The sequence below is a fragment of the Muscardinus avellanarius genome, assembly GCF_963383645.1.
Source record: "Muscardinus avellanarius genome assembly, chromosome: 16".
Classification (NCBI taxonomy): domain Eukaryota; kingdom Metazoa; phylum Chordata; class Mammalia; order Rodentia; family Gliridae; genus Muscardinus; species Muscardinus avellanarius.
The window spans coordinates 38,765,793-38,790,102 of NC_137802.1; the positions used below are offsets into that span (position 1 = coordinate 38,765,793).

Sequence of the window (24,310 nt, forward strand, 5' to 3'; positions counted from 1 at the left end):
AAATAAATAAATAAATAAATAAATAAATAAATAAATAAAATAAGAGATGAGAGTGTATCTTGGAGGTAAAATGCTCCTAGGCTCACCTCCTGATATCATGCACAAACACTACCAACTAGGTATAATTTTTTTTCTGGTCTGTGGAGATGTTTATTCGAAACAACAAAACAACGTAGCGCTACAAAGAGCAAAAGGAATGGAGTGTTTGAATATGAATAGAAAAGACCCAAGATATTTAGTGTGACACACACACACACACACACACACACACACACACACACATTCCTAAAATAATCTTCTAAAATTCCTTCATTTTTGAAAACAGGAGGATGTTAATAGCGGCAGAGTACATAAAACCAAACCAATTTTGAGTAAATTAACATGTGAAGCGACCCTGTTAACAATGCTTGCCTTTTTTTCTTGTTTACAATCTGCTCAAAATATCTTTATACCGAGTGGGCAGGACATTTTGGTTTAATATCAGTTACACGCATTAGCATCGACTCAGACAGCTACAGAAAAGGTTTTGTTTTCTTTTGAGCTGGCCAACTGACTGCAGAAACATCAGGCCATTTCTCTGAATGGAGGGCTTTTTCCAAAGAGATGTCACATCTCTTCTGGATATATTATTATAACATCTTTATTAATTTCTTCATGTGCTACTTAGACGTGAATTTAAGGGACTCATCATGTGGAGATTTTTTTTCTTTTTTTCTTTTTGGTAGTACTAGGGACTGAACCCAGGGGCATTCTTCCTCTGAGCCACACCTCTAGCTTTATTTTATTTTTTTTTTAGTTTGAAACTATGTTGATGAGGGTCTTACTAAGTTGTTGAAGCTGACCTCGAACCTGCGATCCTCCTGTCTCAGCCTCCCAAGAACTGGGATTACAGGCATGTGCTACCATGCCTGGCTTATTTCATAGAACTTTTATTATTATTATTTTTTTCAGGTCTGGGGATGGAACTCAAGGGCATTCGACCTCCGAGCTACACCCCCTGCCCTATTTTTTAGTTTTTATTTTGAAACTGGGTCTCACTGAGTTGCAGAGGGCCTCACTAAGTAGCTGAGGCTGTCTGCGAACCGCAATCCTCTGGGTGTCAGCCTCCCAAATGCTGGGATTACAAACCTGCGTCACCATGCCCAGTTTATTTCATAGAATTTTAAAAGATTATACTTTGTACATATATTTCTTACTAATGATAGTTGGCATCTCCTATGTCAGTAGTAAATTATTTATTTATTTATTTATTTTTGAGGTATTGGGGATGGAACCCCGGGGCATCCTACCTCCGAGTTACAGCCCCAGCCTGATTTTTTATTCCTTATTTTGAAACAGGGTCTCACTGAGTTGCAAAGGGCCTCACTAAGTAGTTGAGGCTGGCTGCGAACTGTGATCCTCCTGTCTCAGCCTCCCAAGTACTGGGATTACAAGCGTGCGCCACCACGCCCGGCTTATTCTCTCCTTTTCACAGAGAAGAAGACAAAAGTTCAGAAAGAGCAAGTGACTTATCTAAAGTACGGTGCTAGAAAGAGAGGCAGCTAGGAGTTGGACTCTGGTCTTTTTCACTCCAAAGCCAAAGTCAGCTGGAAACAAGTAAACAAACGTTTAGAGCCAGGCGTGGTGATGCGTGCCTGTAATCCCAGTACCTGGGGGACTGAGACAGGAGGATTGCAGGTTTGAGGACGGCCTCAGCCATTTAGCAAGACCTTCTGCAACTTAGTGAGACCTTGTTTCAAAATTGAGTAGAACATCCCTGGTTTAATCTCCAGTACCACAAAACAAACAAACAAACACTTTTAGATTGGTGAAGGCTTTGGAAAAATATCATAAAATATGCAAATGTAAGAGATGATTAGTGTTAGGTCAGAGGGCGCCTAGGGCCTGGTGGGTCTCACAAGCACGGCTGTGCCATTGTTACACAGGGCAGTGTGAGCCAGTGTAAGGAGTAGTTACCCCAAACAAGAAAACAACCCAAGGGGGAGCATTCCAACCTGACCTCCAAGGCCAGCCCCCACCACCTGGGAGCAACTGAGTTCCTGGGACCAGGCACCCCCCCCCCGCCCCTTGCTCCCCTGATATAAAAAATTTCTCGCTTTCTCCTAGCACTGCTGCTTTCCTGCATGAGATAGCTCGGCAGCTTAGCCTTGCCTGCAATAAATTTTCCCTAATTAAATCGGCCTCCAGGGTCTCTAGTCTCTTGGGTTGCGCCGATCGCCTTACAGTTAGTATTCAGTAAAACAGGCACAGAAGCCAAAGCTACAGATAAATATTTATAGAGACTATTGGATGTACTAGCTATTTCTGTTTAAATGAAATGGACGTTGCGTGCAGCTTTCTCAAAGTCAAATTCTGAAAGTCATATTACAGAGGGACAACTTCCTTTCTCAGGATGAAGATTCACCAGGATCCAGAGGAAAATATTTGAGCGGTCACTACTCCAAACTCTAGTCAGGCACAGTTAGCATCGCGGGGCAAGCTCTGTTAGTCGAGGCGTAAACAAGCATCCAGCCCAAGGAGCCTCCTCGCTTCCTTCAAGTAGGCTGGCTCAGTCCGGGGCCGTTCATTCAGCCACAGGAGGGAGAAGAACCCGGGCGGGATGGAGAAGCTGTCAGCCCTTGCGCTGGCTCTCAGCTTGCTGGCTCTCTTCTCAGGTGGGCACGCTCTCCAGAATTGCTGCCTGTTTCTATGCTAACATGGTAAACTGGAACAGCGGTGTACCTGGTATTTCCGAAATAATTTTTTTTTCATTTTAAACAATACCTAGTGTATGTTGTACAGATGTTTCAATGTTTTTCTTTTCTGTAAAAGCAGGCTTCTAGAAGTACTATCACTAGGGATAAATTATTTCTTAAAAAAATCTTTAACTCTATTGGAGTATTCATTCTTAAAAATGCCAATAAATTCTCAGCTATGCTGTCGTCTTTTAGAATTCATCTGAGATCACTAAAATTTGATATACTATTATGTTACTATTTTTTAATGTTTGTGATGATCAAAAACAATAGGATTTTAGTATCTGCTTTGAGGAGTACGTGTGATGGTCAGGTTTATCATACTCTTATTTATTTATGACTGAGAATCCTCCAGGAAACTTTAAATTTGTTTTTGTCTACTGGGGATTAAAAAAAATACTATTAAAGCAAACTGAAGGGAAGAGAAAAACACAGACCAGAGAACTGAAGAAAACACATTAAAGAAAACATGTGTTTATTAAGTTAATGCCTACTATTAGCTTAATAGTGGTACATGCCTATAATCCTTGGGAGGCTGAGACAGGAGAATTGGGAGTTCAAGGACAGCTTTGACAACTTAGTGAGCCCTTAGTGAGACCTTGTTTTTTTATTTTTTGGTGGTACTGGGGGTGGAACCCAGAGGATTTCTACCTCCGGGCTATTCTCCCAGACCTATTTTCTATTTTATTTGGAAACAGGGTCTCACTAAGTTGCTGAGAGCCTCACTAAGAAGCTGAGGCTGGCTTTGAACCTGTGTGATCCTCCTGTCTCAGCCTCCCAAGTGTGGGGATTACAAGCGTGTGCCACCACGCCTGGCTTTGAGACCTTGTTTTAAAACAAAAAGGGGGGAGTCTGGGGGTATAGCTTGGGGGTAGAATGTTCCTGGGTTCATTCTCTAGTATCAAAAAAGAAAAAAGAAAAAAACACAGTCACTTATTTACTTACTTTTGAGGTACTGGGGATGGAATTCAGGGGCATTCTACCTCTGAGCTACACCCCTAGCCCTATTTTTTATTCTTTTTTTTGGAACAGGGTGTCACTAAGTTGCTGAGGGCCTCATTAAGTAGCTGAGGCTGGCTGCGAAGCTGTGCTTCTGTCAGCCTCCCAAGTACTGGAAATAAAAGCGTATGCTACCACGCTTGGCTGCCCACTCACTTTTAAAGGGATGGGCTATTGCAACAGGTAAATAGATTTACATTCTGAAGCTTTTGCTCTTAGTCAACCAGATGAGAAACAACTTAAAATTCCTCTCTGAGCCCTTTGGAACGCCACATTCTTTGGGACAGGTCTCTGGGAGAGAACTTTTGCATGCTATCCAAAATTGAACTTCAAATGCTTTGCCTTGCTGGTGGAGATGGAGGATAAACTCCTGGGCCCGACAGTCTCTAAGGCACCTCCCTGATTTTTTTCAGAGGCCTCCCCGATTCTGACGGAGAAACAGGCCAAGCAGCTCCTGAGGTCCCGGCGACAGGACAGGCCCAACAAGCCCGGATTCCCTGATGAGCCAATGCGGGTGAGCGCTGGATGCTGGTACTTAAAAAAAAAAAAATGCTGTTTGCTGAGGACTCCTTCACTCTGAAACTAAAGTGGGTTCCTGTGCCCGCGAGGACTGTGAGATGGGGGGTCCTGCTGCAGTCTCAGCTATGAGATATGCACGCACTCAACCTTTACTTAGGTTTTTTTTTTTTTTTTTTTCTTTTCCTGGATGTGCCAGCTCCACACACCTATTGTGAATACAGTGTCTGAAACGGAGACAGTGGGGTTGGCAGTAGGGTGCCAGTACCTGGAGCCTGATCTGGTTGCTAGGAAGTGGTTCCCTTGGGCTGATGCTGACCCAACCTTTCCCTGTGGGCCCTGGGAGGGCTGGACTAGCTTCCTCAGTCCTGATGGTCTGACAGAATCAGGGCCCCAGCTGCCTGTGGGGGGCCTTCCCTGATCTGTCACCCTGATTTTGATTTTTTTTTTTGTGGTACTGGGGATGGAGCTCAGGGAAGGTCCAGCGGCCTTTTACCTCCAACCTACACCTCCAGACCTATTTTATATTTTATTTGGAAACAGTCTCACTAAGTTGCTGAGAGCCTCACTCAGTAGCTGAGGCTGGCTGCAAACCTGTGATCCTCCTGTCTCAGCCTCCCAAGGGCTGGGATTACAAGCGTGCGCCACAACTCTGTCTTGTGGGTTTATGGTGTCCCCCATCTAGTCTTTTGGAACCAGAGCACCCTTTTCTACCTTTGTTTTGTGATTTTAGTGGATGCTGTTAGACCCTGCCTTGCTGGTTCAGGCCCAACTCGGGCCTGGCTCGGCTTTTCCCTGCTGAAGCAGTTCCGGCATTCACGGCGTTTCTGTCCCACTCAGGGCAAGGCTGACGACCCTGGCTCAGAGTGCCTGGGGCGGGTCTGGTTGGCCTCCCATCTCTGGTCCCGTGGCCGGGCCCGCTCAGCCCCTTTTCTCTGCATTTCCATGTGAAGGCCCCGAAGGACCTGCCGCTGCCTTCACTCGGTGTAGACCCTGTGCAAAGTCTGACAAGTTCATTAAAAAGTCTTTTATTAAGGTGTCCGATGAAGCCAGATATGGTGGTGCATGCCTGTTGTCCCAGTAGGTGGGAGGCTGAGACAGGAGGATCGCAGGTTTGATGCCAGGCCCAGCAACTTAATGAGACTCAGTAACCTCGTAAGAACCTGTTAAAAATAAAAAATAAAAAGGGCTGGGAGTGTGGCTTGGAGGTAGAATGCCCCTGGATTCAATCCCTAGTACAAAACAAACACACATCCAAGACAACCAAAACAAAAACAAAAAAGGAAAAAAAGAGAGAAAAACAATGCCCCGTGGCACAGTACTGGCTGAAGTCAGTTTGGGATTACAGGCATGTGCCAGCACTCTCAGGAGCGGTAACATAACTGTTTCATGGAGATATAGTAAAATTGTTCATAGAGGAGCACTTAGGACAGCACTCGCATACGGAAACTACACTTTTGAGCAAGAAGTACTGGTGCAGAGCTGGGTGCTAAGGCTGGGTACTGGGGCTGGGTGCTAAAGCTGGGTGTTGAGGCTGGGTGCTGAGGTTAGGTATTGGAGCTGAGTGCTGAGGCTGGGTGCTGGGGCTGGGTGCTAGGGCTGGGTGCTGAAGTTGGGTGCTGGGACTGGGTGCTGGGGCTGGGTGCTAAGTCTGGGTGCTGATGCTGTCGGAAAGAGTCACTGGGTCTCTGCTTAGAGTCTGTTGGAGATAGCAGGGGGCCCCTGGCTGTGACCCAGAGTGGCTTAAACATCAGAAGAAACCAGAGGGGTTCAAATAGCCCAGGTGCGGGATGGGAGGGCTCAGGGAGGCCAACAGAGCAGGGGCGAGAAGGGTCTGAGGACCACGTTCTTTATCTTGTGTTCAGAAGAGAACCACAGGGGGGTTTTACAAACCGGTGAATACAAATAGGTTGTGAGGTCCGAGGACATGAATGTGCTCAGAGCTTTTTAGTATAGATTATTGAATTACTTTGCAAAAGAGTTTCAACAGTTTATTTTATTTTACTTTTACTTTTTGGTGGTACTGGGGTCCATGGAAGCCCTTCTACCTCCGGGCTACACTCCCAGATCTATTTTTACATTTTTTATTTGGAAACAGGGTCTCCTTAGCCAGCGCGTGCGGCTGGCTTCGATCCTGCGCGATCCTCCTGTCTCTGCCTCCCAAGCGCGGGGATTACAAGCGTGCGCCACCACGCCCGGCAAGTTCCAACAGTTTATGTTCCTGTCTTCAAGGAGAGGTCTTAAGAGCAGTGGCCATTCCTGGGGGAGGAGGGGAGGGTGCAGAGAAGGAGGAGAAGGAACAACATTGACGGGGTTCTGTACAGACAACACCACGGACAACACCACACCACACCGCAGGATGATAGTGGGTTTTAAGTTCTTCTCCTAGGCCCCCCACTTATTTGTTTCTTTTGCTCTTGTCTACCTGGTTAACTCTTACTCATCCAGAGAGACTCACTTTATTCTTTTGTGGTACTGGGAATTAAACTCAGGGTCATTTTACCTCTGAGCCACATGCCCATTTTCACTTGTTTATTTATTTTTTATTATTTTTTTCAGGTCTGGGGATGAAACCTAGGAGCATTTGACCCCCAAGCTACACCTTCTGCCCTATTTTTTATTCTTTATTTTGAAACAGGGCCTCACTAAGTAGCTGAGCGCGAACTACGATCCTCCGGTCTCAGCCTCCCGAATGCTGGGATTACAAGTGTGCACCACCACGCCCGGCTACTTTTTTTTTAAATTTGAAACAGGGTCTCACTAAGTTAAGGAGGGCCTCACTAAGTAGCTGAGGCTTGCTTTGAACCTGTTATCCTCCTGTCTCAGCCTCCCAAGAGCTGGGATTACAAGCATGAGCTACCATGCCTGGCTCAAGAGACTCAGTTAAAATAATGCCGTGTAGCTGGGCATGGTGGCACATACTCATAATCCCAGCATTCGTGAGGCTGAGACTGGAGAATCGCAGTTCATGGACAGCCTCAGCTACTCAGTGAGGCCCTCTGTAATTTAGTGAGACCCTGTTTCAAAATAAAGAATAAAAAATAGGGCAGAGTGTATAGCTTTGAGGTTGAATGCCCCTGGGTTTCATCCTCAGACCCGCAAAAAAAAAAAAAAAAAAAAGATGCTATGTGTGTGTGTATGTTGTGTGTTACTAGGAACTGAACCCAGGGGCATTCTGCTTCCAAGCTACACCCCAGCCCTACTTATTTTTATTTTTAAACATGGTCTCGCTAAATTAATGAGAGTCTTACTACTTGCTGAGGCTGTCCTTGAACTTGTGGTCTACCTGTCTCAGCCTTCCAAGTACTAGGATTACAGGCATCCGCCATGGTTTAAGTAATGTCTTTTTATGTTTGTTTGTTTGTTTATTTATTTATTTATTTATTTATTGGTACTGGGGGGTGGAACCCAGATGCTTCCTACCTCTGGGCTATACTCCCAGCCCTATTTTTCATTTTATTTGGAAACAGAGTCTCACTAAGTTGCTGGGAGCCTCACTCAGTAGCTGAGGCTGGCTATGCGATCCTCCTGTCTCAGCCTCCCAAGGGCGGGGATTACAAGCGTGCACCACCACGCCCGGCTTAAGTGATGTCTTTTTTTGAGAGGTCTTCTGCAGCTTTTCTTTCTCCTAATGATTCTGCACATCCCTCTAGCATATAGCACTTGCAGCACAAGATTGCTATCATCATTATTTTTATTTTTTGCTGCTATTATTATTATTATTATTATTATTATTATTACTGGTGATTAAACCTAGGGACATTCTAGGTATACCCCAGGCCTTTTTAAAATTTTGAAACAGAGTCTTGCTAAGTTGCTGAGGCTGGCCTTGAGACTGTGATCCTCCTGTCTCAGTCTCCCCAGTACCGGGATTATTGGCATGTGCCACCATGCCTGGCTTATTTTTGACATTTTAATGTCTCTCCTACTGTCCTGTTCTAAACTGCTTGAGGAGCTGGACTATGGGTTTCACTTCTGCGTTCCCAGCACACCAAACACACTGTTGGCATTTGCTAAATTGCTCATTAGACGTATTTCCATTTCTCTGTGTTTCTCTCCAGGGAGAAAATTCTGTGGGTCATCACTCTTCAGTAGAACCTGGAGGTTATTTCAAAGAAACCTTTTCTATTACCTCACTTAAACTGGTTAAACCTCTCTCAACCTTCCCAGTTTCTTAGGGATGAAAGTAGTTGCCAATTGCCAGGGCGAACCATGGAAATTCTTTAAAAGAGATGACATCCAAGCTTAAATGATTGTGTTCAACAAGCACTTCCACACCCTGGGGACATGCCTTGCTAAGCGGCTTGCCATTTTGGCTTGCATTTCTTTAAAGAATGCTCACGTTGGGTAAGCATAAATCATATTAACTCTATTGTGAGTAGTCTTCATAAAAGATGCTTTCTTGTTTAGCTCCTTGACAAATGTGTATAGCCTCTCCATTACCCCCGGGTCCCTCCTCATCTCAAAGATCTGGTTCCCAGCGACTGAGATGTAAATTGCCCACAGCACGATCTGTCCCTTTCTTCCTGCAGCCCCTTCAGGGTTCCAGTGCTATTAAGTTCAAAGCCACCCTATTGCCTATGTGATTACCTTGCTTTTACCAATGAGCAGGATGCTTCTTCCAAATGTGGAAGTGTCTCTGTGCCCAGACATCACAGGAAAGATTTTGCCTCTTTGGAAAAAGATCCTGCTCCGGTACACGAACCGTCCACCATATGGGTCTCAGCTTAGATCAGGTTCTGGTGGATATTTAATTTCATTATCACATCCCACTCCAGCACCAGAAGAAGGGCCTACTTCCAATTTCCATTCTGATTTACTGGGAAATTATTGACTTCAATCATTATAATTGGCATTTGACATGGAACACAAATATTGTTTTTTTTTTTTGTTTTGTTTAATTTTCCCTGCTTGGAGCGAGGAACCTAAAGAAATTAAAATCTATTTTCCATCTACCCTTTCTTTCTCAGTCCAGGAATATTTGAGATGACCATTAATGCTGGGTCATTTCTGACTCCGCCAATGCAATTGTTGAATTTGTGGTTTTCAGCAGATTTGCAGTTTGGCTTCTCGTTTTTGACTAATGACCACTTTTAGGCCTTTGTGGCATATTCGTTTTCCTAACATTTTAAATAAATAGTGAAATGTCATGGAAACCGGTGCTGGTTTCTTTCTTGTTCTCTGTGTGTGTCTTTTTTGGTTGTTTTTCTTCAACGATGACTTCAGCTGCTGTTCAGGACTGTGAAAGAGATAGTATTACCTCTTGATGCTTTTTCTGTACGTTTGGCCTGGGCTATCATAATGAGCAGATTGACACAAATGTCGAGGAAACTGCCAAGAAATATTTAGTAAAATCAGAGAGAAAAAAGCAGTTATTTTACTTATTCATTTGCTCGTGATTACATTTCTCCAGTGAGCTGTACAGAGGACCTACTATGTGCCAGACACTAAGCTGTGTACCAGGTATACCTTAGTCACATCCATTAAAAAAACTCTTGGGTCTGTGCATGGTGGCGCACGCCTGAGTCCCCATTACTCAGTAGACTGAGGCAGGAGGATCATTTGAGCCCAGAAGTTTGGCTCACGCTTGTAACCCCAGCATTCCGGAGGCTGAGACTGGAGGATCGAGGTTCACGGACAGCCTTAACTACTTAGTGAGGCCCTTTGCAACTCAGCGAGACCCTGTTTCAAAATAAAGAATAAAGGCCGGGCATGGTGGCACACGCTTGTAATCCCCGCGCTTGGGAGGCAGAGACAGGAGGATCGCGCAGGTTCGAAGCCAGCTGCGTGCGCTGGCTTAGGAGACCCTGTTTCCAAATAAAAATGTAAAAATAGGTCTGGGAGTGTAGCCCGGAGGTAGAAGGGCTTCCAGGAACCCCAGTACCACCAAAAAAAAAAAAAAAAAAAGAATAAAAAATAGGGCAGGGGTGTAGCTCGGAGGTTGAATGCCCCTGGGTTCCATCCCGCAAAAACAAAACAAACAAAAAAATAAAAATAAACCAGCAAATGCCATCGTTTTCTTTGAGTGATGGGCTCCTGGCTGTGTGTGTGTGTGTGTGTGTGTGTGTGTGTGTGTGTGTGTGTGTGCGTGTGTGTGTGTGTGTGTACACGCTCGCGTGCACGCGTGCGTGTGTATTACCGGTGTTACTGAAGATTGAACCCCGGGGCGTTGTACCTCTCAGCTACACTCCCAGCCCTATTTACTCTTTATTTGGGGAGCAGATCTCACTTCTCCGCTGGTTTTCAAGCTCCTGCCATGCATGCACAGGAAACCTGGCTAGTTCAATCCTTGATGCCCACAGCCGCACCAACATGCTTCCTTGAAACCTCTGTGCTCCGTCAGACACAGCACATACGCTGCCTGGTCGTCCCCACGGGTGGCTCTTCTGCTTCTCTGGGCATTCTTCAAGGAAACTGGCATTTGCAGAATGTTGTATTTAAATTTTTTTTTTGTGATACTGAGGATTTAATCCCGGGGCATTCTACCTCTGAACTACACCTCCAGCCCTATTTTATCTTTATTTTGAAACAGAGTCTCGCTAGGCTAATGAGTCTTACTACTTGCTGAGGCTGTCCTCAAACCTGTGATCCTCCTGTCTCAGCCTCTTAAGTACTGGGATTACAGGCATGCACCACCATGCCCAGGTATGTTTTATTTTTATTTTCATAACTGTGAGTGTGTGGTGGAAGGATCCAAGAGCTACCAGCACAGTGGTACCACTGCTGGCTTCCCTCCGAGGTGCCAGCTTTTCACCCGCTGTCCCTTTGGAATATCTATGCAAATGCCAATACAGCAAGAAGACAAATAATGTCCTAGAATTATTCTAAACATAATTTTGACCTCATGAACCCCTAGGGAGCACAGATCATACTGAGAAGGGCTGCCTGCCTGCCTGCCTGCCTGCCTGCCTGCCTGCCTGCCTTCCTTCCTTCCTTCCTTCCTTCCTTTCTTCCTTCCTTCCTTCCTTCCTCCCTTTCTTTTTTTTTTGCGGTACTGGGAATAGAACCCAGGGGCATTTTACCTCTGAGCTACACCCCAGCCCGATTTTTTTTTATTTTTTATTTTGAAACAGAGTCTCACTAAGTTGCAAAGTGCCTCACTAAGTAGCTGAGGCTTGCCAGAACTCGAGATCCTCCTGTCTATGGCTCCCAAGTACTGGGATTACAAGCATTTGTCACTACGTTCGGCTCTGCTCTGTCTTTTATTCAACAGGTCTGTGCTGTCAAGTTGCCTGTGTACCACTTTCTAGGAAAGATGCTCAGCCTTGCTGTTTCAACGTGGACTCACAGCTTGCTTATCTGATGGCAACTAGCATTAATAACTAACATTTATTGGATTCCCACTGTGGGCCAGGAATGGTCTGCTAAGACTCAGTAATATCAGGTCCCCATCAGGACTTTGGGTAACTTAGGAAAATTTAATGATGTTTAACAAAGATGTAGGTAGAATTCAGGTAAACCAACAAGAAATGATAAAAAGGAGCCGGGCGTGGTGGTGCACGCTTGTAATCCCAGCATTAGGGAGGCTGCGACCAGAGGATCACAGTTGGTGGACAGCCTCAGCTACTTAGTGAGGCCCTCTGCAACTTAGTGAGACCCTTTTTTTTTTTTTTTTTTTGCGGTACTAGGGATGGAACTCAGGGGCATTCGACCTCCAAGCTATACCCCTAGCCCTATTTTTAAATTCTTTATTTTGAAACAGGCTCTCACTGAGTTGCCAAGGACCTCACTAAGTAGCTGAGGCTGTCTGCGAACTGCGATCCTCCTGTCTCAGCCTCTCAAATGCTGGGTTTATAAATGTGCACCACCATGCCTGGCTGAGACCCTGTTTCAAAATAAAGAATAAAAAAAAAAAGAACTGGGGGTGGGGTGTACCTTGGAGGTTGAATGTCCCTGGCTTCCATCCCCAGACCTGCCAAAAAAAAAAAAAAAAAAAAAAAAGAAAAGAAAAGAAATGATAAAGGAAATGGGGCTAAGAACCCCAAGAGGAGGAGGATTAGCAGACAGGGTGGTTCCTGAACCAGAGAAGGCAGCCCCCAGGTGCCGTGGCCTTGAGGAAAGGCAGGCACCTGTTGTGGACCTGGCAGGACCAGGGGACTCAGTGCAGCGACCCCCTCGCTCCTCTTACCCAGTTCTCCTGCCCATCAAACCCAGCTGCAAACCACGGGAGTTCGGGGTCACGGAAGAGTGGATCTGGGCGGATGAATGCTGCCTAGCCGTTTAGCATTGAACTTTGCATCTGCTCATTTAATCTCACAGACCCAATAAAGTCCTGCAGATGGGCAAATTGGGTCTGGAGATCTGTTTGGCAGGATCTGGATTTGAAGGAGACCCAGACCTCAGCCTCGGCACCACGACACCTGGCAAACAGAGGGCAGGAAGCGGGGAGCACGGGTTCCTTGAGTGCACTGCTCCTGGAATAGCAGGGGAGCAGCTAAAGCCTTGTGCTGAGGACGTGCTGTTCCTCATTTATGAGGCTCCACACGGCCTTGCAGTTCCTTCCAAGTACTATTCTTGTGGCCAGAGACTCCCTGGGCAGGGCAGGAACCTGGACCCCAGTTCACAAACGTGTCACGCAAGCGGCAGGGAAATCATTGTTGGGTCCCACAAGGGGCCCTCTCACTGTTCACCCTCCACCCCAGCTGGCCCAGAGGCTCCTCGCTGACACACCCAGGGCATTTTGAGGAGTTAAATGCAAGGACATCAATAACCAAACACATCGAAACTTTATAGGAAAAAAATTTGGGAAAGCCAGACACAAAATTCATCCCGCTGCATATTTTCTTTTCTTCACCCTTCTTTCTTTCTCTCTCTCTCTCTTTCTTCTTTCTTTCTTTCTTTCTTTCTTTCTTTCTTTCTTTCTTTCTTTCTTTCTTTCTTTCTTTCTTTCTTTCTTTCTTTCTTGTACTGGGAATTGAACCCAGGGAAGTTCTATACTCCAAGCTACCCCTCCCCCCCAATTTTTCATATTTTTTGTTTTAAAACAGGGTCTCACTAGGTTGCTGAGAGTCTTGTTAAGTCGCTGCAGCTGTCCTTAAACCTGCGATCATCCAGTCTTAGTCTCCGAAGTACTGGGATTCCAAGTGTGTACCACCACATCTGACACTTTTTCTTTCTTTAATATCTTTATTTATTTATTTATTTATTTATTTATTTATTTGCATGGTTCTAAGGATTGAAACCAGGCATATTCTACCTCTGAGATATATACCCCCAGGCCTATTTTATTTTTTATTTTGAAACAGGGTCTCACTAAGTACCTGAGGGCCTAAGTTCTGAGGCTGGCCTTGAACCTGTGATCCTTTCATTTCAGCCACCCAAGTACTGGGATTATGGGTTTGTGCCACTGAGCCCACCTTTTTACAGACTAATCTAGGATGCAGAGTTTCTAGAGGACTGTCTAGAAGCATAAAAACCTACAGTTCTAAACTGCCCTTTTTGTTAAAGCCTTTTCAATGCCATAGGAGGGTTTCCACGGTTTAAGATTTTTCTACTCTAGATACCTGCCAAAATAATTTAATCTTATCACAGAGATTGTATTACCTGATGTGTGTGCTTTCTCCTGGGGGTAAAGTTCTGGTCAATGGCCTACCGACTTGGGTTACCTTAGTAATGTTTATGTGGACCTGTTTTGTGCACACATTGCAACGGTTCACATCCCACAGTTACACACCTGGATTTCTTCCAGAGGTGGGCTGACCCCTGTGGGCTGCATCACCTGGTTCCCTGGTTGGTCAGCTTCTGACCAATCAGAAGCTGACCTCAGAAGACTGAGGGCAAGGGAAGAGAGGGACTGGAATATTTGTTTCTGGAGCTCCCTGCTCTGCAGAGGCAGCACCCCTCCAAGACCAGAGTGGCTCACCCCATGCTCCAGCTCTTATGGGCCCCTTGGATCCCCTACTCTACCCTGGGCTCTGCAAGCCTAGGTGTGGGCCTGGCTTTCCTCTAGTGCCAATCCCTAAGTGAGGAATATAAATGTCAAGTTTGGTAACTGGGGATTGAACTCAGGGGTGTTCTACTTCTGAGTTACATCCCCAGTCCTTCTTATTTTTTATTTGGAAACAGTCTTGCCAAGTTGCTGGGAATCTCACTAAGTTGCTGAAGCTGGCTTTGAACCTGAGATCCTCCTGTCTCAGCCTTCCAAAAAATGGGATTTCAGGTGTATGCCACCATGCCTGGCTGCAGGAATAGCCTTCGCTGGCCTCCCTGACCTGCTGACAATTCTGGGAGTCACTTCCTTCATTACAGTTTCTTCAGGTGAATCAGCGAGGGGCCAGTTGTGGTCCAGAGAAGCTTGGAAGTTAGCGAAGGCTAACTGACGTTTACAGACAGGGCCGAGGGGGCATCCCCGCTGTTGTCAAGAGGGAGGCAAGGTGGCAGATCCCTTAAGGAGCTACCCTTGTTCCTAGGTACCATGAGGAACTGGTTCCAGGATATCCCACAGACACCAAAATCCAAGGATACTCAAGTCCCTTATATGAAATAGTGTAGGATTTGCATTTCAGCTTCACGTGTCTTCTGGTATGCTTTATCTTTAGGTTGCTTACAATACCCAATATACAATATAATGCTATGTAAATAGTTGTTATCCTGTGTTATTTATGGAAAAACGATAAGAATAATAGAGTCTCTGTATGACCAAAACAGTTGTAACCATCGTACGTCTAACTACAGAGTCTAGCTGCTGTGTGGTTGGTTGTATCTGTGCATACAGAGACAGAGCTGCAGACTGACCCAAGGGGAGGTGGTGCCATCTCTGGCTTCCTTGCAGGCAGGCAGGACCAGCGAAGGCCTCTGGGGAGAGCAGTGGCCGTGCTGGGTCACTCTGCCAGGGTAGAGCAGGGCTGGTTCAACTCTATCCTGATGAGGGACCAGGTGCTGCAGTGGCCTTAGTGGACATGGTAAGACCTGATTGGCAGAGATGGAGAGTATTTGAGTATTGTTTAAGAGATAGACTCAAGCTGGGCACAGTGGTGCATGCCTGTAATCCCAGCACTTGGGAAACTGAGGCAGGAGGATCAAAGGTTTGAGGCTAGCCTCAGCAACTTAGTGAGACCCCCAGCAACCTAGTGAGACCCTGTTTCAAAATAAAAAATAAAAGAATTGGGGCTGTAGCTCGGAGATTGAATGCCCCTGGGTTCAATCCCCAGGACAAAAAAAAAAAAAAAAAAAAAAAGGAATAAACTCAGAGTCCCAGTGCTTGGTTTTAGGTTGAGCTCAGGAGACAGTGACAGTCAGTGTCTTGGAGATGCAGGGCACAGAGATGGGCAGGGCCAAGAGCCTCTTTCTTGCTTTCTTTCCTTCTTCTTTTCTTTTTCTTTTTTTGGTGGTACTGGGGTTCCTGGAAACCCTTCTACCTCTAGGCTACACTCCCAGACACCTATTTTTTATATTTTTATTTGGAAACAGGGTCTCTTAAGCCAGTGAGGCTGGCTTCGAACCTGCGTGATCCTCTTGTCTCCACCTGCGTGCGCCACCACGCCTGGCCAAGAGCCACTTTCTGCTGTAGCCATGGTAATGTGGAGGGTGGCTATAGTTCATGGAAGTGGAATCATACAGTATGTGTGTGGCCTCGGTGTCTGGCTTCTTCCACAATGTTTTCAAGGTTCATCCATGAGGAAGCATTGATGTTTTATTCCTGTTATTTTTTAATATATTTTTTGCAGTACTGGAGATTGGACCTAGGGACATTCTACCTCTGAGCTACACCCCCAGCCCTATGTTTTATTCGGAAACAGGGTCTCACTAAGTTGCAGAGGGCCTCACTAAGTAGCTGAGGCTGGCTGTGAACTCAGATGGTCCTGTCTCAGCCTCCCAAGTACTGGGATTACAAGTGTGCGGCACCACGTTTAATTCCTTTTAATTGTCACAAAATATCCCATTGTATGGTGGTACCACATTTTATCTACCCATTCACACACTGATGGGCCTTTGGGCTGTTTCTATTTTTTGGCTACAATGAGTAAGGCTGTGGTAAAGATCTGTGTATAGGTCACACATCCATTTCTCTTGGGTATATATACCCAGGAGTCCAAACACTAGTAATACAAATGGTAGGTAGCTCTGTGTGTACCGTGTTGAGGAATCACCCAATATAACTTTTTTGTTTTTGGTTTTAAAGTCATTCTGTGTAATATTAGTATAACAACTATAGCTTTCTTCTGATTATCTCTTGCCTTGCAGAAAAGATGATTTTATCACAAGTGTATGTAGCCAAAGTAACATGTTATCTAATTATGTGTGTTTTGAGTGAGATATAAAAACAGTGTCACACTATAATGCAGTGTACTTGAATTTTCTCTTTTTATGCAAAATGTTCTTTTTGTTTTTGTTTTCCTTGGTGCTGGGGATTGAACCCAGGGGCATTCTACCCCTGAGCTATACCCCCAGCTCTATTTAAAATTTTTTAGTCTGAAATAGGGTCTTCCTAGGTTGCGGAGGTCCTTACTAAGTTGCTGAGGCTGGCTGTGAACCTGTGATCCTTCGTCTCAGCCTTCCAAGTACTGGGATTATAGGCATGTACCACCACACCTTTCCTTTCCTTTTTCTCTTTTTTTTCCTGTGGTGCTGGGGATTGAACCCAGGGGCATACTACCTCTGAGCTATATCCCTAGCCCTATTTCATTTCTCATTTGGAAACAGGGTCTCACTAAGTTCCTGAAAAATCTCACTAAAATTGCTGAGGCTGGCTTTGAAACTGTGATTCTCCTGTCTCAGCCTCCCAAGTACTGAGATTACAGACATGTACCACCACATCTGGCTGTAATATGCTAATATAAGGTCCACTTAGGTTGTTACTGTGGCTATTAGTTTATGTTCACCGTTGTGCAATATTCTACCGCATGACCTCCCATCATGAATAGAATGGATCAAGAGATCCATTCTTCTATGGGTTTCTGTTTGGCGTGTCTCCGGTGCTTAGCTATGACAAACGCCTTGCTGCTGTGCGCATTCTTCTATGCCTCTCTGGGTGTAAGAGTTTCTCTTGTTCTCATGGTGACCACCAGCAGAACTTTCAGCTGGGACTTTCTTAGACATGCAAATTCTTGTGCCCCATCCCAGGCCCACTGAGTCGGGAACTCTGTTCTAGCGAGGTCTCCTGGTGACTTTAATCCATGATGAAGTCTGAGACCCGCTGCTCTGGGGTGTAAATTCAGAGTGAAATTTCTGGATTGTGGGCAACCAACCATCTTCCAGCGTGGCCGCTCCCCATTGCACCCCCCAGCATGGCAAACTGTCCCCTTCTTTGTCATTTCACCCCGTCCCTGCCAGGCTGCACCCTCGGGAAGCAGAGCCCTCCCTGCACACAGCTCCTGTCACTGCCCCCGAGGACAAGAACGGAGTCACTTTTCACAGAGGTTTGTCCCCACAGGAGTACATGCACCACCTGCTGGCCCTGGAGCACCGCGCAGAGGAGCAGTTCCTGGAGCACTGGCTGAACCCGCACTGCAAGCCCCACTGCGACAGGAACAGGGTCCACCCCGTGTAAGGGGCGTGAGCCAGCTCGGTGCGTCCCCAGCTTCTATCGAGGGGGGCGGCTATGGACAGCAGGTGCACGGGCTGCGAGACCTTCCGGAACACAGTCTAGGGGAGACAGCCGGTTGGCTGCTGAGGGTGCGGGGTGTTAGTGCAGCTGTCATTAGTTTATGTTCACCACTGTCTAATAATCCACTGTGTGACCTACCATCATTGTTCAACCAACCTCTCTATGGCTAGGCATGGTGGTGCACACCTGTAATCCCAGTACTTGGGAGGCTGAAAGACAGGAGGATTACAGGTTTGAGTCTAACCTCAGCGATTTAGCAAGACCCTGTTTCAAAACAAACAAACAAACAAACAAACAAACAAACAAACAAGAAAGTAAGTGCATGGGGCTGGGAGCATGGCTTGGAGGTAGAATGCTTCTTGGTTTAATCCCCAGCACCCCCCCAAAAAAGTCACTCTAAGTTTGGACTGGGGACTTGGGTCTCTCCAGATGGGGTCATCCTCTGTGGCTTAGCCTATGACACTGCTGTAATCACCACGATTGTCACCATGACCAGCGTCTTTTCCCCTGGCGTTACTTCTCCTGTCTTCCCATGACAGCCCTCGAAGCCCACCCTCTGTCGCCCCTCTTCCCTGGGCTCCCTTTCGCCACCCACCTGCATCCACTGCTCAGGTTCCTGGCATGGCCTGAGCTCCCCTGGTCCTAGATGAGGCAGACCATTTTTTCCCCACTGTCCCTCTGTCCTGGGCTCTCCTCCCCTTTCCAAATCCCATAGATAGGATAGCAAAATCTCATCATCAGAGGTGACACTCAGTGAATATCATTTCTGCTCTGCAATTTGTTGGGGGTCCTGGGGGTTGAACCCAGAACCTCGAGCATGGTTCGGCAGGCGCTCTACCACTGAGCTACACCCCCGGCCCCTCCTTTGCAATTTTTATGGACCAAATAAGTCAGGACATAATTGGGTCACTTATCATCTGGGGACAAGAGCAACCTTCTGCCTTTGTTGTTGATTTTGTGCGACGGTGAGTTGGCAGAGGGACACACCCTTGAGGATGTCACTGCATAGTTTCCACGGCCATCACATACGTTCTCTCCTCTGACCCTCTTCCCACCCCAGTGTCACTGCGGGACATGGGGTCTAACCCCACTTTACGAAGAAGCCAACTGAGCATGATGGAGCTACTGACTTGTTCAAGGCAGTGGCTGGTGTGGCAGGCTTCTGACAGCTCCAAGTCCTGGACCACTTGGTCCTGTGTGAGGGACCCTCTCAGAGGGGGCTTTCACGGAGAGCGAGACGACGCTGTGGGATAGCAGCTCCATGCTCGAGCGGCGGGGTTGGGCTGACAGCACGCTTGGGAGCTGTTCGTGGGCTGCGTTCTGGCGTGCCCAAGACCGGCTCCTGCTGCCCAGGCTGCCGCCCCTTCTGCACCCAGACCTTTGTCTTCCGTCATAGGAAGCCCTTGCTTGGCTTCTTCTGGACACTGGAATAGTTCAATGCTCAGACTTTTGGCCAAGGCCGGGTTTCGCTTTCTGCATCCCAGCTCTGTGGCCAAGTTGCCTCCATCTCTGAGTCTCCAGCTGTGTATCTCTAAATGGGGCAAATGTCCTGTATGGAGCTTGGTGTCCAGGACAAGACTCCTTGAACGAAAGCACTTACCTGGTCATACAGGAAGGTGGGAGGGGACGTCTCTGGGCTGTGGGAGCCCCATGCTTTCTCAGCAGGAGGGCCCTGCTTGGAGCCAAAGGGGGCCGGCTCCTGCATACAACTAGGCTTGACCTTGTCAGCTTTGACCCCAGATCCCGAGTCTCCCGGTCACTGGCTGAATGGAAAACAGTGCCCGACTCCCCTATTACCCACCTGTAATATGGAATAGTAATGCCCCTCCCTCGTGGCCGTCCTGAGGATTACAGTCCATGTGTGCAAAATCCAATCGCCCTGGCACACCTGCACAATGTCCTTCACCACCCCAGCCTCCTCCCCCGCCCTCCTCCTCCGGCACCACCATTTTCTAACAGTATTTTCTGGTTCTTTCCAGCGAGCATTCTGATAAGCAAATGCTCTGGGCAGGGCGGCCACCTGCACAGCTCCCGCGCTTCACTTGGCCTTAAGTTGCGGAAATGGATGTCTTCAGACCTGGCGGTTCCTGTGGGCTGTGCCAAAGGTGTCCTCGGTGACGCTCAGCAAACAGATACTCTGCTTCATTTTACTAACTCACTTAAATCATCAAGATGAATAGCTCAGGGTAGAGCCTGAGCTCTACCTTCCTGAGGGTTCGGGAAGGCGGGCAGTGCCAGGCCTTTCCTGGACCTGTGGGGCGGGAGTCGGGGTGGGCCAACTGCCTGGAGGATCTGGGGAAGTCTCGTTCAGAGGAGCCGAGCACAACACCAGGGGCGGCTGAGTTTTTGGTCACCTATTCTCTCTTCTTTTCTGCACTAATAAACACTGAGATTAAATCTGACTTTTGTAGTGTTTCTTTCTTTTCCCTATAGGAATAAGAGTGGACCCTCCACTTGTTTATCTTTGTAAATCCCCACCATTAGAAAACGGAATGCTTTCGCCGGACGTGGTGACGCATGTTTGTAATCCCCCCCCCCACCCCCGTTTGGGAGGCTGAGACAGGAGGATCCCTCAGGTTCAAAGCCAGCCTTGCTGGCTTAGGAGACCCTGTTTCCAAATAAAAATATAAAATATGTCTGGGAGTGTAGCCCGGAGGTAGAAGGCCCCTGGGTTCCACCCCAGTACCACTACCAAAAAAAAAAAAAAAAAAAAAAAAAAAAGAAAATGAACTGCTTTCTGAATACATAAATGAATGCAAATATGAATACCCAGAAATTATGCACTTTTTTGTATATAAGAGATCTGCCCAAAGCCAGCTGTGAAAATAGGACCATAACTCAACACCAGATGCACACCCTTCTAGTAAAGGAAACCTACCTTCCTTCCTTCCTTCCTTCCTTCCTTCCTTCCTTCCTTCCTTCCTTCCTTCTACCTTCCTTCTTCTCTCCCCTCTCCCCTTCCTTTCTTCCTTTCTTCCTTCCTTCCTTCCTTCCTCCCTCCTTCCCTTTCTCCCTTCCTTCCTTCCTAGATTGAACTCAGGGCATTCTACCTCTAAGCTACACTCCCAGTCCTTTTTACTTTTTTGGAATTGAACCTAGGGGCATTCTATCTCTGAGCTACACCCCCAGCCCTATTTCTTTCTTCTTCATCTCCTCTTCCTCCTGATCCTCTTCCTCCTTCTCTCTGCCCCCCCCCCCTTCTTCTTCTGTGGTACTAGATGGAACCCAGGGCCATTCTACCTCTGAGCTACACCTCCAGCCCTATTTTTTATTCTTTATTTTGAAACAGGGTCTCACTGGGTTGCAAAGAGCCTCACTAAGTAGCTGAGGTTGTCTGCAAACCTGTGAGCCTCCTGTCTCAGCCTCCCAAATGCTGGAATTACAAGCGTGCGCCACCACACCTGGCTTTATTCTTTATTTTGAAACAGGGTCTCCCTAAGTTGCAGAGGGCCTCACTAAGTAGTTGAGGTTCGCCGAAAACCTGAGATCCTCCTGTCTCATTCTCCCAAGGACTGGAATTACAAGTGTTTGCCATCACGCTCAGCTTTTTACTTTTTTTTTGTTTTTTGGAACAACATCCCACTAAGTCACTGAGGCTGGCCTCAAACCTGTGATGATCCTGTCTCAGCCCCCCAAGTACTGGCTTACAGGAGTGAGTCACCGTGCCCAGATGCAAAGGAGATACTTCTGGCTGACAGTAGAATGCTGCTCCTGTGTCTTATCATTCTTTCCTGCCCCTCAGTCCCAGAAACAGAGATTGGATGAGCAAAGACCAGTGACAAGCAGACACCAGGCGGGCGGGCGAGGTAGGGTGGGCTGGTTGATTCCAGGGAAAGGAGTGTCTGGCATCCTGAAAAAGAGTCAGGAGGGATACCCACACACAAAGAGGGCATGTTTCTGCCCCAAGAGAGGTTGGGTTCATTTGTCTAGTAAGAAAGTTACTGAACCTCTAATAATAATGTGAAAGAAATGGGAACATTGTTAGGATAAAAAATATGAAGTCGCTTGTGCTGACCTCATCCCCCCTAAAAAAGAAAAAGCTGGGAGCTTTGAGGGGCTCTTGTGCATGTCTGACAGTAATGGTCACCAGACTCTGGCAGACCACAGGCTGGCACACAGGCCACTAAAGCCTTCTGCAAGAAGTCCTTCTACAAGGACCTCTGCCCAGCAGCTGTCTGTTCAACCTGGGACTCGACATCACTCTTGCTATGAATCACTGGGTCGTGACCAAGGATCGCTGTTTCAGAATATCAGATGTAATCCTCTTTATTTTTATTTTTATTTTTTTGTGGTACTGGGGATGAAATCCAGGGGGCTACACCCCCAGCCCTATTTTTTTATTCTTTATTTTGAAACAGGGTCTCACTGAGTTGCAAAGGGCCTTACTAAGTAGCTGAGGTTGTCTGTGTACCGCAATCCTCCTGTCTCTGCCACCCAAATGCTGGGATTACAAGCCTGTGCCACCATGCCCAGCTTCATTTTTGTTTTTTTAAAAACTTCCCTTTGCCTTGAATAAAATAAAAAGGGATGGGGTGTGGCTCAGTAGCAGAGTGCTTGCTTAGCGTGTGTGAGGCCCTGGGTTTGATTCCCCAGCACCATTCTTATATAAAAAAAGAAGCTATTTAATGGGTATGAGGGGGTTGCTTACTGTGGTTTTAATTTGCATTTCATAAATGCAAAATAAATTATTTACTGAATAACAATATTGAGCATCTTTTCAGGTGCCTATTTCTGTAACTTTTGGGAGAAAAAATATATCTACTTAAGTCCTTTGCCCATTTAAAATTTGGGTTGCCTATTTGTTGTTGAAGGGTTGATTTGTGTATGTGTGTGTGTGTGTGTGTGTGTGTGTGTGTGTGTGTGTGTGTATGTTATTGAGAACTGAACCCAGGGGGCATTCTATGTCCAAGCTGTATCCCCAGCCCTACTTTTTATTCTTTCTTTCTTTCTTTCTTTATTTTATTTTATTTTTTTTGGTGGTACTGGGTTTCCTGGAAGCCCTTCTATCTCCGGGGTACTGGGTTTCCTGGAAGCCCTTCTATCTCCGGGCTACACTCCCAGACCTATTTTTACATTTTTATTTGGAAACAGGGTCTCCTAAGCCAGCGCGCGCGGCTAGCTTCGAACCTGCGCGATCCTCCTGTCTCTGCCTCCCAAGCGCGGGGATTACAAGCGTGCGCCACCACGCCCGGCTTTATTCTTTATTTTGAGATGGGTCTCACTAAGTTGCAGAGGTCTCACTAAGTAGCTGAGGTTGGCCAAAAACCTGCGCTCCTCCTGTCTCAGCCTCCCAAGATCGGGATTACAGGTGTGTGCCACCACAATACATCCTTTTAATTCTTTGTTTTGTAACAGGATCTTGCCAGGTTGCTGAGCATCTCAATACGTTGCTAAAGCTGCCCTCAAATCTTCGTTCTTCCTGTCTCAGCCTCCCAAATACTGGAATAACACATGTGGACCACTGTGCAAGGCAGGGCTGATGTTTTTGTGGTAACTGGAGCTCAGATTCCTAAGGATGGACTCCTAGACAAGCTACAGAATCTGTCCTGCCTCAGTTTCCTCTTCTGTATCAGGGGATAATGATAGGACCTAGGTGAGAAGGTGGTTGTGAAGAGGGAATGACTGAGAGTGGGTGGAATTTTGAAACTCTGCCGGGCACATGGTAGGTTTTATGCTATGTAATTGATCGCCCTCATTATACACGAGCTGGGGCTAACAATGGTAACTGAACAAGAAATGACCAGAGATTAGCGACTGCTGGGAAGTGAATAAAACCCTGATGCAATGGAGTGACTGGAAGTCTATTTTAGGTTGGGTAGACAGGGAAGGCTTTTCGGAGGAGGTGACACTTGAGCCGACACCGGAATGACAGGAAAGAGCCAACCGCACGAAGATCCATGTACAGGAAGGGCATTCCAGGGCGAGGGAACGGTGCTGGCAAAGGTCTGCAGGCAGCCCGGCCGGGCCAGCTCATGGAACTGCTGCGGAGGGAGTGGGTGGGCGGGGAGGCAGGGCCTGACCTGCGTGAGGGTCCTGGCTCACTGTGGCAGCCTGGACAGCGGCAGCTTTGGGGTCAGGGTGTGCGGGCCTCTGCTAATTACTTAGGAAACTCGAGACCAGTTACTCAGCTCATTTGAAGGAGGCTTCCATCTTGACTGACACCCCCCCCCCCCTCCGTGGTACTGGGAATTGAATTCAGGGGCAGTCTACCTCAGAGTCACACCCATAGCCCTTTTTATTTTTTATTTTTTGTGGTACTGGGGATCGAACCTGGGAGAATTCTACCTCCGAGCTACACCCCCAGCCCTATTTTTATTCTTTATTTCGAAACAGGTCTCACTAAGTTGCAAAGGGCCTCACTGAGTAGCTGAGGCTGGCCAGGAACCTGTGATCCTCTTGTTCCAGTACTGGGATTACAAGTGTGTGCCACTATTCCTGGTCTTATTTTATTTTATTTTATTTTGCAGTGCTGGGGATGGAATCCAGGAGCATTCTACCTCCGAGCTACACCCTC

The 24,310-nt window shown here is 46.9% G+C and overlaps 1 protein-coding gene across 1 annotated transcript; it reads left to right on the forward strand.

The window, feature by feature from the left end:
- Positions 1–2,599: 2,599 nt before the first annotated feature.
- Positions 2,600–17,739, forward strand: LOC308275681 (uncharacterized protein C17orf67 homolog; the record flags this gene model as incomplete). Its single annotated transcript, XM_080714037.1, has 3 exons — positions 2,600–2,654; positions 4,142–4,248; positions 17,623–17,739. The coding sequence occupies 3 exons, from the start codon at positions 2,600–2,602 to the stop codon at positions 17,737–17,739; spliced, it is 279 nt and encodes a 92-aa protein (XP_080570163.1).
- Between the last annotated feature and the right edge of the window lie 6,571 nt (positions 17,740–24,310).